We start from the raw sequence: 14,559 nt of genomic DNA, 5'->3' as shown, positions 1-14,559 counted from the left end.
TTCATCACTCCAGAAAAGAAAAAAGAGACAAAAAAGAAAACTCAAATCCTCCCATAACCCTTACCAACCCCCTTCCACTACTGACTCATAGTATTGGTATAGTACATTTGTTACTATTGAGGAAAGAATGCTAAAATACTACTAACTGTAGTACATAGTTTGCAATAGGTGTATTATTTCCTATATACCCATCTATTATTAACTTCTAGTTATAGCATCATATATTTGTTCTACTTCATGAATGAGATTTCTAATACTTGTACAGTTAATCACAGACCTTGTCCACCACAAGATTCACTGTTTTATACATTGCCATATTTTAACTTCCAACTTTCCTTCTGGTGACATATGTGATTCTAAGCTTCCCCTTTCCACCACATTCACACACCATTCAGCAAAGTTAGTTATTCTCACAATAACATGCTACCATCACCTCTGTCCATTTCCAAACAGTTAAGTTCAGCATAGTTAAACATTCTACTCATAAGAAGCAACTACTCTCCATTATTTAGCCTCATTCTATATGCTGGTAACTTATATTTCATGTCTATGAGTTTACATATTATCATTAGTTCTTATCAGTGAGACTATACAATATTTGTCCTTATGTGTCTGCCTTATTTCACTCAATATAGTGCCGTCAATGTTTCTTCATCAATCCATTTTTTTAAGACAGTTTTGTTCATCCACCATATTTTCCATCCTAAGTAAACAACAGATGGTTCCCTGTAGAATCAAGTATTTATGCATTCACCATCATCACCATATCTATATAAGAACATCTCCATTTCTTCCACAAAGAAGGAGGAAGAGTAAAAGAAGGTAGAGAGCCAAAAGAAAAAGAAAGAAAAAATAAAAGCTAAAAAGGAAAGATAGAATTAAACCAAAGTATAAAAACAATAGTCGGACAACATCATCAATGCCAAAAGTCCAATACCCCTCCCTTATTTCCACTTCTTATAGGCATTTAGCTTTGCTATATTGCCTTTGCTACATTAGAGGAAGTGTAATACAATTTTCTGTTAACTATAGTCTCTAGTATGCATTGATTGTAGTTTTTCCCCAATACCATCCCATTTTAACACCTTGCAAGGTTGACATTTATTTGCTCTCCCTTACATAAAACATACTTGTACATTTTATCACAAGTGTTGAGCATGCTAGGTTTCACTCAGTTATAAAGTCCCAGTCTTTATCTTTCTACTTTCCTTCTGATGTCCCACCAGCTTCTATCTTTCCTCTTTCAACCATACTCTCAGTCTTCTTTATCCAGTATATTATATTGTTGTGCTAACATCACCAAAAATTGTGTTCCAAACCTCTCACTCCTGTCTTGTCTTATCTGTTTGTAGTGCTCCCTTTAGTATTTCCTGTAGAGGAAGTATCTTGTTCACAACCTCTCTCATTGCTTGTCAGAGAACATCTTAAACTCTCCCTCATATTTGAAGGACAGCTTTTCCAGATATAAGATTCTTGGTTGGTGGTTTTTCTCTTTCAGTATCTTAAATATGACACACCAATTTCTTCTTGCCTCCATGGTTTCTGCTGAGAAATCCACACATAGTCTTATGAAGCTTCCTTTGTATGTGATGGATCACTTTTCTCTTGCTGCTTTCAGGAATCTCTTTGTCTTTGACATTTGATAACCTGATTATTAAGTGTCTTGGCATAGGTCTATTCAGGTCTATTCTGTTTAGGGTATGCTGTAATTCTTGGATACGTAATTTTATGTCTTCATAAGAGATGGGGTATTTTTCATTTATTATTTCCTCTATTACTGCTTCTGCTCCTTTTCCATTCTCTTCTCTTTCCAGGAAACCCATGAAACATACATCCATGTGCTTCATGTTGTCATTCAATTCCCTAAGTCATTGCTCATATTTTCCCATTCTTTTCCCTATCTGTTCTTTTGTGTGTAGGATTTCAGGTGTCTTGTTCTCCATTTCCTGAGTGTTTTCTTCTGCCTCTTGAGATCTGCTGTTTTATGGCTCCATTGTGTTTTTCATCTCTTGTGTTGTGCCTTTCATTTCCATAGATTCTGTCAGTTGTTTTTTCAGACTTTCATTTCTACCTTATGTTCTACCCAGTGTTTTTTTTTTTTTTTATATCCTTCATCTCTTTTGCCATATCTTCCCTGAACTTGTTGATTTGGGTTTTGAATTGATTTAGTATATTCCTTTGAAAATCTTTAATTGACTGTTTCATTAAAGTGAAACAATATCTAAACTGTACCTTAATTGAGGTGCAAGTTTTTTCCTTTTATGGGCCATATCTTCATTTTTCCTAGTGCAATTTGTAGCTTTCTGTTGTCAAGGCATCTGCTTTTCTTGGTTACCCTGATCAGATTTTCCCAGACCAGAATGGGTTCAAGTCTCAGAATGGGGTTATATTCGGTTTTGAGTATCCCTGAGGGTATATATATATATATTTTTTTTAATCATTTTATTGAGATATATTCACATACCACGCAGTCATACAAAACAAATTGTACTTTCGATTGTTTACAGTACCATTACATAGTTGTACATTCATCACCTAAATCAATCCCTGACACCTTCATTAGCACACACACAAAAATAACAAGAATAATAATTAGAGTGAAAAAGAGCAATTGAAGTAAAAAAGAACACTGGGTACCTTTGTCTGTTTGTTTCCTTCCCCTACTTTTCTACACATCCATCCATAAACTAGACAAAGTGGAGTTTGGTCCTTATGGCTTTCCCAATCCCATTGTCACCCCTCATAAGCTACATTTTTATACAACTGTCTTCGAGATTCATGGGTTCTGGGTTGTAGTTTGATAGTTTCAGGTATCCACCACCAGCTACCCCAATTCTTTAGAACCTAAAAAGGGTTGTCTAAAGTGTGTGTAAGAGTGCCCACCAGAGTGATCTCTCAACTCGTTTTGGAATCTCTCTGCCACTGAAGCTTATTTCATTTCCTTTCACATCCCCCTTTTGGTCAAGAAGATGTTCTCCATCCCACGATGCCAGGTCTACATTCCTCCCCGGGAGTCATATTCCACGTTGCCAGGGAGATTCACTCCCCTGGGTGTCTGATCCCACGTAGGGGGGAGGGCAGTGATTTCACCTTTCAAGTTGGCTTAGCCAGAGAGAGAGGGCCACATCTGAGCAACAAATAGGCATTCAGGAGGAGACTCTTAGGCACAAATATAGGGAGGCCTAGCCTCTCCTTTGCAGCAACCGTCTTCCCAAGGGTAAAACTTATGGTAGAGGGCTCAACCCATCAAACCACCAGTCCCCTATGTCTGTGGTCATGTTAGCAACCATGGAGGTGGGGTAGGCGAATACCCCTGCATTCTCCACAGGCTCCTCAAGGGGGCATTACATCTTTTTTTTTTCCTTGTTTTTCTTTTTTTTTTTTTTTTAACTTTCCCTTCTTTTTTAAATCAACTGTATGAAAAAAAAAAGTTGAAAAGAAAACAAACATACAATAAAAGAACATTTCAAAGAGACCATAACAAGGGGGTAAGAAAAAGACAACTAACTTAAGATAACTGCTTAACTTCCAACATGTTCCTACTTTACCCCAAGAAAGTTACATAATATAGCAACATTTCTGTGAACTTGTTCCTACTATATCCATCAGAAATTAACAGACCATAGTCATTTCTGGGCATCCCCAGAACGTGAAATAGCTTATCTGTTCTTCTTGGATTATTGTTCCCCCTTCCTTAATTGCTCTCTACTGCTAGTTCCCCTACATTCTACATTATAAACCATTTGTTTTACATTTTTCAAAGTTCACATTAGTGGTAGCATATAATATTTCTCTTTTTGTGCCTGGCTTATTTCGCTCAGCATTATGTCTTCAAGGTTCATCCATGTTGTCATATGTTTCACCAGATCGTTCCTTCTTACTGCCGCGTAGTATTCCATCGTGTGTATATACCACATTTTATTTATCCACTCATCTGTTGAAGGACATTTGGGTTGTTTCCATCTCTTGGCAATTGTGAATAATGCTGCTATGAACATTGGCGTGCAGATATCTGTTCGTGTCACTGCTTTCCGATCTTCCGGGTATATACCGAGAAGTGCAATCGCTGGATCGAATGGTAGCTCTATATCTAGTTTTCTAAGGAACTGCCAGACTGACTTCCAGAGTGGCTGAACCATTATACAGTCCCACCAACAATGAATAAGAGTTCCAATTTCTCCACATCCCCTCCAGCATTTGTAGTTTCCTGTTTGTTTAATGGCAGCCATTCTAACCCGTGTTAGATGGTATCTCATTGTGGTCTTAATTTGCATCTCTCTAATAGCTAGTGAAGCTGAACATTTTTTCATGTGTTTCTTGGCCATTTGTATTTCCTCTTCAGAGAACTGTCTTTTCATATCTTTTGCCCATTTTATAATTGGGCTGTCTGTACTATTGTCATTGAGTTGTAGGATTTCTTTGTATATGCAAGATATCAGTCTTTTGTCAGATACATGGTTTCCAAAAATTTTTTCCCATTGAGTTGGCTGCCTCTCTACCTTTTTGAGAAATTCCTTTGAGGTGCAGAAACTTCTAAGCTTGAGGAGTTCCCATTTGTCTATTTTCTCTTTTGTTGCTTGTGCTTTGGGTGTAAAGTCTAGGAAGTGGCCGCCTAATACAAGGTCTTGAAGATGTTTTCCTACATTATCTTCTAGGAGTTTTATGGTACTTTCTTTTATATTGAGATCTTTGGTCCATTTTGAGTTAATTTTTGTGTAGGGGGTGAGGTAGGGGTCCTCTTTCATTCTTTTGGATATGGATATCCAACTCTCCCAGCCCCATTTGTTGAAAAGACCATTATGGCTCAGTTCAGTGACTTTGGGGGCCTTATCAAAGATCAGTCGGCCATAGATCTGAGGGTCTATCTCTGAATTCTCAATTCAGTTCCATTGATCTATATGTCTATCTTTGTGCCAGTACCATGCTGTTTTGGCAACTGTGGCTTTATAATAAGCTTCAAAGTCAGGGAGTGTAAGTCCTCCCACTTCGTTTTTCTTTTTTAGAGTGTCTTTAGCAATTCGAGGCATCTTCCCTTTCCAAATAAATTTGATAACTAGCTTTTCCAAGTCTGCAAAGTAGGTTGTTGGAATTTTGATTGGGATTGCATTGAATCTGTAGATGAGTTTGGGTAGAATTGACATCTTAATGACATTTAGCCTTCCTATCCATGAACATGGAATACTTTTCCATCTTTTAAGGTCCCCTTCTATTTCTTTTAGTAGAGTTATGTAGTTTTCTTTGTATAGGTCTTTTACATCTTTGGTTAAGTTGATTCCTAGGTACTTGATTTTTTTAGTTGCTATTGAAAATGGTATCTTTTTCTTGAGTGTCTCTTCAGTTTGTTCATTTCTAGCATATAGAAATATTACTGACTTATGTGCATTAATCTTGTATCCTGCTACTTTGCTAAATTTGTTTATTAGCTGTAGTAGCTGTATCGTCGATTTCTCAGGGTTTTCTAGATATAAGATCATATCATCTGCAAACAATGACAGTTTTACTTCTTCTTTTCCAATTTGGATGCCTTTTATTTCTTTGTCTTGCCGGATTGCCCTGGCTAGCACTTCCAGCACAATGTTGAATAACAGTGGTGACAGCGGGCATCCTTGTCTTGTTCCTGATCTTAGAGGGAAGGCTTTCAGTCTCTCACCATTGAGTACTATGCTGGCTGTGGGTTTTTCATATACGCTCTTTATCATGTTGAGGAAGTTTCCTTCAATTCCTACCTTTTGAAGTGTTTTTATCAAAAAGGGATGTTGGATTTTGTCAAATGCTTTTTCAGCATCTATTGAGATGATCAATTGATTTTTCCCTTTTGACTTGTTAATGTGTTGTAATACATTGATTGTTTTTCTTATGTTGAACCATCCTTGCATGCCTGGAATGAACCCCACTTGGTCATGGTGTATGATTTTTTTAATGTGTCTTTGGATTCGATTTGCAAGTATTTTGTTGAGGATTTTTGCATCTATATTCATTAGGGAGATTGGCCGGTAGTTTTCCTTTTTGTAGCATCTTTGCCTGGTTTTGGTATTAGATTGATGTTAGCTTCATAAAATGAGTTAGGTAGTGTTCCATTTTTTTCAATGTTTTGAAAGAGTTTGAGTAAGATTGGTGTCAGTTCTTTCTGGAAAGTTTGGTAGAATTCCCCTGTGAAGCCATCTGGCCCTGGGCATTTTTTTGTGGGAAGATTTTTGATGACTGATTGGATCTCTTTGCTTGTGATGAGTTGGTTGAGGTCTTCTATTTCTTCTCTGGTCAGTCTAGGTTGTTCATATGTTTCCAGGAAATTGTCCATTTCTTCTACATTATTCAGTTTGTTGCCATACAATTGTTCATAATATCCTCTTATAATTTTTTTAATTTCTTCAGGATCTGCAGTAATGTCATCTTTTTCATTCATTATTTTGTTTATATGGGTCTTCTCTCTTTTTGATTTTGTCAGTCTAGATAGGGGCTTGTCAATCTTGTTGATCTTCTCAAAGAACCAACTTTTGGTGATATTTATCCTCTCTATTGTTTTTTTGTTCTCTATGTCATTTATTTCTGCTTTAATCCTTGTTATTTCTTTTCTTCTACTTGGTTTAGGATTGGTTTGCTGTTCATTTTCTAGCTTCTTCAGTTGATCCATTAGTTCTTTGATTTTGGCTCTTTCTTCCTTTTTAATATATGCGTTTAGTGCTATAAATTTCCCCCTTAGCACTGCTTTTGCTGCATCCCATAGGTTTTGGTATGTTGTGTTCTCATTTTCATTCGTCTCTATATATTTAGCAATTTCTCTTGCTATTTCTTCTTTAGCCCACTGATTGTTTAGGAGTGTGTTGTTTAACCTCCAGGTATTTGTGAATTTTCTAAGTCTCTGATGGTTATTGACTTCTAATTGTATTCCATTGTGGTCAGAGAATGTGCTTTGAATAATTTCAATCTTTTTAAATTTATTGAGGCTTGTTTTATGTCCCAGCATATGATCTATTCTGGAGAAAGTTCCATGAGCACTAGAAAAGTATGTGTATCCTGGTGATTTGGGATGTAATGTCCTGTATATGTCTGTTAAATCTAATTCATTTATCAGATTGTTTAGGTTTTCAATTTCCTTATTGGTCTTCTGTCTGGTTGATCTATCGCTAGGAGAGAGTGATGTGTTGAAGTCTCCCACAATTATTGTGGAAACATCAATTGCTTCCTTTAGTTTTGCCAGTGTTTCTCTCATGTATTTTGTGGCACCTTGATTGGGTGCATAGACATTTACGATTGTTATTTCTTCTTGCTGAATTGCCCCTTTTATTAGTACGTAGTGGCCTTCTTTGTCTCTCAAAACATCCCTGCATTTGAAGTCTATTTTATCTGAGATTAATATTGCTACACCTGCTTTCTTTTGGCTGTGGCTTGCATGAAATATTTTTTTCCATCCTTTCACTTTCAGTTTCTTTGTGTCCCTGTGTCTAAGATGAGTCTCTTGTATGCAACATATTGATGGTTCATTTTTTTTGATCCATTCTGTGAATCTATATCTTTTAATTGGGGAGTTTAATCCATTTACATTCAACGTTAAAACCGTGAAGGCATTTCTTGAATCGGCCATCTTATCCTTTGGTTTATGTTTGCCATATTTTTCCCTGTCTCTATTAATATCCTTTATTGTACCCATACCGAATCTCTTTAGTACTGAACCTTTCTCCAAGTCTCTCTGTCCTGTCTTTGTTTCTCTGTCTGTAGGGCTCCCTTTAGTATCTCCAGTAGGGCAGGTCTCTTGTTAGCAAATTCTCTCAGCATTTGTTTGTCTGTGAAAAATTTAAGCTCTCCCTCAAATTTGAAGGAGAGCTTTGCTGGATAAAGTATTCTTGGCTGGAAATTTTTCTCACTCAGAATTTTAAATATATCGTGCCACTGCCTTCTTGCCTCCATGGTGGCTGCTGAGTATTCACTACTTAGCCTTATGCTGTTTCCTTTGTATGTGGTGAATTGCTTTTCTTTTGCTGCTTTCAGAACTTGCTCCTTCTCTTCTGTGTTTGACAGTGTGATCAGTATATGTCTCAGAGTGGGTTTATTTGGATTTATTCTATTTGGAGTTCGCTGAGCATTTATGATTTGTGTATTTATGTTGTTTTGAAGATTTGGGAAGTTTTCCCCAACAATTTCTTTGAATACTCTTCCTAGACCTTTACCCTTTTCTTCCCCTTCTGGGACACCAATGAGTCTTATATTTGGACGTTTCATATTGTCTTTCATATCCCTGAGGTCCATTTCGATTTTTTCAATTTTTTTCCCCATTCTTTCTTTTATGCTTTCATTTTCCATTCTGTCATCTTCCAGGTCACTGATTCGTTGTTCAACTTCCTCTAGTCTTGTACTATGAGTGTCCAGAATCTTTTTAATTTGGTCAGCAGTTTCTTTAATTTCCATAAGATCATCCATTTTTTTATTTAGTCTTGCAATGTCTTCTTTATGCTCTTCTAGGGTCTTCTTGATATCCTTTGTATCCTGTACTATGGTCTCATTGTTCATCTTTAGTTCTTTGAGTAGCTGCTCTAGGTGCTGTGTCTCTTCTGATCTTTTGATTTGGGTGCTTGGGCTTGGGTTATCCATATCGTCTGGTTTTTTCATATGCTTTATAATTTTCTGTTGTTTTTGGCCTCGTGGCATTTGCTGAACTTGATAGGGTTCTTTTAGGGTTTGTAGACCTATTGAAGTCCTTATCTCTAATTTATCAGATCTACAGCTTTGTGGAGTACACTTTCTCTAACTAACCAGCAGGTGGCGTCCACGAGCCACCTGTTCTCCACAAGCCAGTTCTCCCCTGCTTAGCCTTTTTTTTGGTGAGTGGGGGAGTGAGTCTTGTGGGGCCCAATTGGTGTACCAAGCTTGCGTGTGTAGTTGGTGTTGCCTGCCCTGTATGTGGGGCGTGTTTCTGGGCAGTCGGGGAGGGGGGGTGGCCCTAACAATCAAATCTCCCTGACGATCCTAGAGTTTTAAAGCTGCTGCAATAGTCTAATCCTTCAGTTCAGTCCTGCCACAGTTTGTCTCTGCCACTGACCCACAAGTCTTTGGTATTGGCGTATGGCTCGTGAGACTTGCAAGTGGGCCCCTCTTCCAGGCCGTGCACCCCGGGTCCTCTGTTGAGGGATGACTGTGCTATGTCACAGGTGAGTGCCGTCCCCCCAGGGCAGTTCTGGGCTGCTGGGCTGTGTAGGGAGGCTCCCAGTCTGCTGAAATGATGGCTGAATGGGGCTTTGTTAATTCACACTGCTCCACCTTCCCAGCTCTGGGACAATCAGCTGAGGTTGCAGGGAAGGCTAATGTCCACACCCAGTTTTGTGGTGTGTGCCTGTTATTTGAAGCACTTCCGTCACACTGGGTTGTCTGGGGCAGCTCTGGGCTATGGGGCTGGCGATGGGCAGGAGTGTTTCCTGTCCACCAGGATGGTGGCTGTGAGCGGACACCCCCCTTTTCTTGGGAAGTTGTGGTGTTTAGTGAATTTTCTCAGCCACTGGATTATTGCCTTTTGTCTCAGAGCTCTCTTAGTTCTGCTCTTGACTTGACGTGCCCAAATTGCAATTCTTTGAATCTTTCTGTATTGGGCTTCTTAGAGTAATTGTTTTAGAAAAAGAAAAAAGGATTAAAAAAAAAAGGGCCCTCCTCAGAGATCTAATGGGTTATTGAAATGCTAATAGACAACGCAACCAGGGCCATTAAGGAAAGGTCCACAGGGCAGAGAGATCAGCTTTTCTTCGGGATTTGCATATGCGCCTCAAGGCCTGAGCTCCACCCTTCCCCTTTCTGTGTTCACCAGAACTCCAAAAATCCTCTGCTTTTATTTTGGAGTTTTTCGTGTTATTTTTTTTTTTTCTATGCCTGTCTCCTCTCTGCTGGGCTGGCAGCTCTCAGATTCTCTGTTGTCTGGTCTCAGTCTATCTATGGTTGGAATTTGAATCAGTAGAATGAGTTTCTGAGAAGGGCTACCACTGCAGTTCTCCCTTCTCCTTCCCGGAGCTGGCAGCCCCTCCTCCCACGGGACCAAGACTGGCAGGGAGGGGCGCAGGTCCCCTGGCCGCAAAAACTTACAGATTTCGCTGATCTCAGCAGTTCGACATTTTCATGAGTGTTGTATGAAGTATGCCCAAAGACAGATTGCTCTGTGGTGTCCAGTCCACGCAGTTCCTGGCTTTTTACCTACTTTCCTGGAGGAGTAACTAAAACTTACAGCTCACCAGTCTGCCATCTTGCCCCGCCTCCCGAGGGTATATCTTAAAAGAATGACAGACTTTCCTGTGAGGCCTCTAGCTGCTATGCTTTTCCTAACCTGTCCAGCAGGTAGCACCTCTCATCCTTTTGCTCCTGACTGGTATAAGGAGTGTGGCCCCTTTAGTTTCTGTTTTGGCTGTTTTCACCCATGCTCTGGGGTCTGAGTTCTGAAGGGATGGAGGGCACTAGAGCTGTGCCCCGCATCCTTTCTCTTAGGGAAGATACAACCCCTAGGGAGTTATCTTCTACATTTGGGTTGCTCCTTTGTCTCTGTGACTTTGCTATTTCCACCCCTGTCTGTGTCAGAGTACTGCAAACTGAAAATGACTGAGGCTCTCTCCACTGAGCCACTCAAGTTGAGAGAGAGAAAAAGGGACACAAAGCCCCTTTTAGAGTCAGTCCACAGTCCCCCAGTTTCACCCATGGGTTAGAGAGAGTGCCTGGTCTTCTGGGCTCCCTCTCCAAGGGCACAGGAGTTTTCTGGCTCTTTAAAGTCAGTCTTCTCTAAAAACCTCTGTCTGCTTGTTAGGGGTTTGTCTATGTTTGTAGCTTGTATTCAGCAGTTCATATTTGTTAATTAAAACTTGAGTTGGAGCTGGGCTGAGCTATATTTGCTTGCTCTGAGACTGCTGCTTTTTCCTACAGCGAGGTCTTGTAACTCTGATTGCCATGGGGGAAGGGGTCTCCCAGCATGGTTCTGCAGTTTTTACTTACAGATTTTATGTTGCAATCTCAGCCATTCCACCCAATCCAAGTTGGTGTACAATGTGTGGACAGTCATGGCTGTCCCCTAGCAGTTGTTCCAGATTATCTACTAGTTGTTCCTGATTATTTATTAATTGCTCCAGAGGACTAACTAAATTCCACTCTTCTCTATGCTATCATCTTGCCCCTCTTCCCCCACAATCAATTTTTGAACATTTCATACTCCAAAATTGAAAAAAATAATAATTAGAATAAGAATAAAAATCAAAGTAAAATAGAAGATCTAAAACATCTCACCCCCCCCCCCTTAATATTCATTTAATTTTTTCTAATCATCTGTCCATACACTGGATAAAGGGAGTGTAAGCCACACGGTTTTCACAATCACAGAGTCATACCATGTAGACTATATACTTATATAATCATCTCCAAGAATCAAGGCTACTGAATTGTAGTTTAACAGTTTCAGGTATTTCCTTCTAGCTATTCCAATACACTTAAAACTAAATCTGGATATGACAGATAAATTTTATTCAAGAAATAACATTTTTCAGCATTGTTTCCTATAAGATTGATGGAAACTCTGAACAAATAAGCCCTCAACTGAAAGTTTATGCCATATTATTAGTCACATATTAAATGCATAGAATTCTTCTACATACACAAGTAAGCACTCACAAACAAAAACAGTTTTATGACTGCTGACATGCCAGCTATCTTTCCTGCAATCATAAATGTCTGGATCCTCTCTGCATCACTACCACAGTATTTTCATTCATAGACAACAGGAGTAAATAGAGGATCTGTAAGAGGAGCATAGACTTGAATTTCTTAGTGTCTAATCCCCTGTGCAATTTCTTTATCACTCAAGCTGATGAGGCTAAGCTATAAAGTCCATTATCCTTGCGATTTTTACCTTGTTCAGGGTGGATATAAACCATCATGTAAATTCTATTCGATTTAGTCATCCTAATTTCAGAATCCACTGAACTGAGAGAATATTTGGGGCTGTAATAAAATACTCCCTGGCACTTAGATTTGGGAACTTATGCTACATCCAAATAAAATTGTTTAAGATTTTCATAGACTTTTGAACATCTCTGGAAGATGAATATCTTGAAGAGGAAAAAGGACACAGTTTGATGCAATGCAATAGTCCCCAGTTTTATTTGAAACTTTAGAATTTGGTATCTGGTGAACTGCTGTCATATTTAGATTTCAGAGGCCTTTTGAAAATCAAAACTTGATTCTTGGAAGATTATGAAATACTCCCTTGATCTTCTCAGAAAGCATTTTTTTTTTATTTTTTACAATTAATTTTTATTTAATAAGAGTCTATACCTAACAAGCGTATACTTTTCCTTCCCAGATACTTTTAACATGAGGAAACAAGAGCACCATACTTTACTTGACATAGCATGTTCTTTAAAATAGGCCAATTATTTTTGTGTTCTTTTTCACTGATTACTAGCCATTTGTTACTGTGTATGGATTTTAGTCTTACTGGGCATATAGTTTCTCATATATAATGTAGAAAAAATAACAAGAGACAGAGAAGAATTGAAGAATATTATTCCTTAGACAGAAGTTTGTATTTTAAAGATAAAAATACAGAATTCCACATACTACCAAATCATTGATAAAAGATGAAAAATGAGAAAACCACACACCAATAATTTGTCCTTGAAATACTTACTTTTTATTATATTAAGAGAGAAAATAAATGAACTATGTGAGAATATAAATGAAGTATTCAACTCAAGAGGTTAGAAAAACAATCAGTTTATATTAGGAAAAAGTTTGAATGCAAAAATCCCATACATAAGAATATAGAAAAATATTAGACTTGATAAATTCAAAAGCTTACAATTATTTAAAAAGTACTGTTAAGACTGAAGAATGCAAATAAGCTCAATAGGAAGAAGATATGGTTAAACCTGAAAGGACATTAATTTAAAAAGTAGTTAACTGATATTATAAACAGTTAAATAGTGGTGATAAAAGATGTTTCTGTAATTGAGAGGGACTTTTCAAAAGAAGTTTTCTATTCATATCATCACCAGAAAAAAGAAGGAAAAAAGGAAAAAGAATGGCATATATTAAAAACTCAAAATAGAGCTAAAACTGTTCAAAATCAGTAAAACAGAGAAAATATGTATCTGCTTTCTAGATGGGGAAGGGTATGTTAAGAAAAATATAGTGGTATAAAACAGAATAAAACTGATGGATAAAACTTCATGAACACCTGGAACAAACTCAGAAACTATTTGCAACAAGTATGATAGACGTGTAACTACAGAAACAGCATTTACAAATGAAGAAAAGAGTCTATTCACATGCTTATAAAAAAGGATAAGGCTAATTCTCAGAAAAAAATCATGAGATGTCAAAAAAATCTATTTCAAAAGTTATCAAAGGCAATTTTAAAAGTAAAATATTTTTACTAGAAAATTAGCAAAGACTGAAGAAAGTCATATTATCCAGGGCTGGTGAGTTGCACTGATATATGACATTCTGGAAATACATTTGACTTTATATAATAAGATCTTTATATTTGGTGATGTCCCCTGGTCCAGTACTTGTTAGTTTTAGGAATCTACTCTAGATAAAAAATATGAGCAAAGTTCATGAATAGAGGTTGTAAATCATGATTATTTTTATAATAGTGAAAAACAAAAACTACCTAAATGTCTACAAATGTCTACATAAAGGGAAAAAGTTAAATGAATTATAATGTATAATTATGAAATATTAGGTAGACACTAAAGTGATTTGTAAGAAGATGATGTGGAAAGACTGTTTCAGTATAATACTGTATGGAAAATGCAAGTTATAAAATGTTGTATATATTAGGATCCAATTGTCTAAAATGATGTATAGACATAGACAAATATCTAAAAAAGTACACTAATGATGAGTAGTGCTCATCTGAAACATGAGATTAATTAATTATTGGAATTAAGAATTGTGGAATTTATTCATACTTTTTCTGATCTGAGTTTACTATAAAGAGAATACATTGTTTTTATTATCAGTAAAATAATTTAATACAAGTTTTACTTGATTATTTAAGGTATGGGTCCATAATATCTCAAGTGACTGGTTTTTTAAGTAGACTGGGTATACAATCTGATATTCATAATTATATGAGATGGTAAATATAACTTACCAGTAAATTGAAGACCTAGTATCTTGTGAGAAAAAAAATTAAAAAGGCAGTCACTGGTTGTACCTACCTTTCTGAATGCATTTGGAAAAGAAGTAACAGTTTCATTCCACGATAAGGTATCATATTTGTAGCAATCAGTGACCCACCACCTACTGCTTCTTTGCAAGATCATCCCTTTTTACCTTAATTATAGTATTTCTTTTCCTCAATTAGTGACTTGAAAATGATTACTAAGAGAGACTTCATAAATAATTCTGAATTCACAGATCTTGTTTATTTTTGCTGTGAAGAATTAACTATCCTGTGTGGGCCACAAGCTTCCCAGCTCAGATAATGAGTTTCTTCAGTCAGAAAACTTAGAAACATTATGATTCAATAGAATTGATGGGAAAAACTCTAAACAATGGAGGACATGTCTCCCTAAGCCCCTGAGTACACAATTG

General features: G+C 37.2%; 1 protein-coding gene across 15 annotated transcripts in view; it reads right to left on the bottom strand.

The window, feature by feature from the left end:
• LOC119517152 (syntaxin-binding protein 5-like) overlaps nt 1–14,559 on the bottom strand; it is an 82,858-nt gene that overhangs the window by 59,713 nt on the left and 8,586 nt on the right. The window contains exon 3 of one of the 15 annotated variants that reach the window (XM_037813724.1): nt 14,184–14,187. The exons of the other annotated variants lie outside the window; for them this stretch is intronic. Coding sequence (XP_037669652.1) covers nt 14,184–14,187 — 4 coding nt within the window. The remainder of the gene's footprint in view (nt 1–14,183; nt 14,188–14,559) is intronic. 15 annotated transcript variants of the gene reach the window in all.

This window comes from Choloepus didactylus, chromosome 21 (assembly GCF_015220235.1).
Source record: "Choloepus didactylus isolate mChoDid1 chromosome 21, mChoDid1.pri, whole genome shotgun sequence".
NCBI lineage: Eukaryota > Metazoa > Chordata > Mammalia > Pilosa > Megalonychidae > Choloepus > Choloepus didactylus.
The sequence above is the reverse complement of the archived record's forward strand: the minus strand, read 5'-3'. Positions and strand labels throughout refer to the sequence as shown.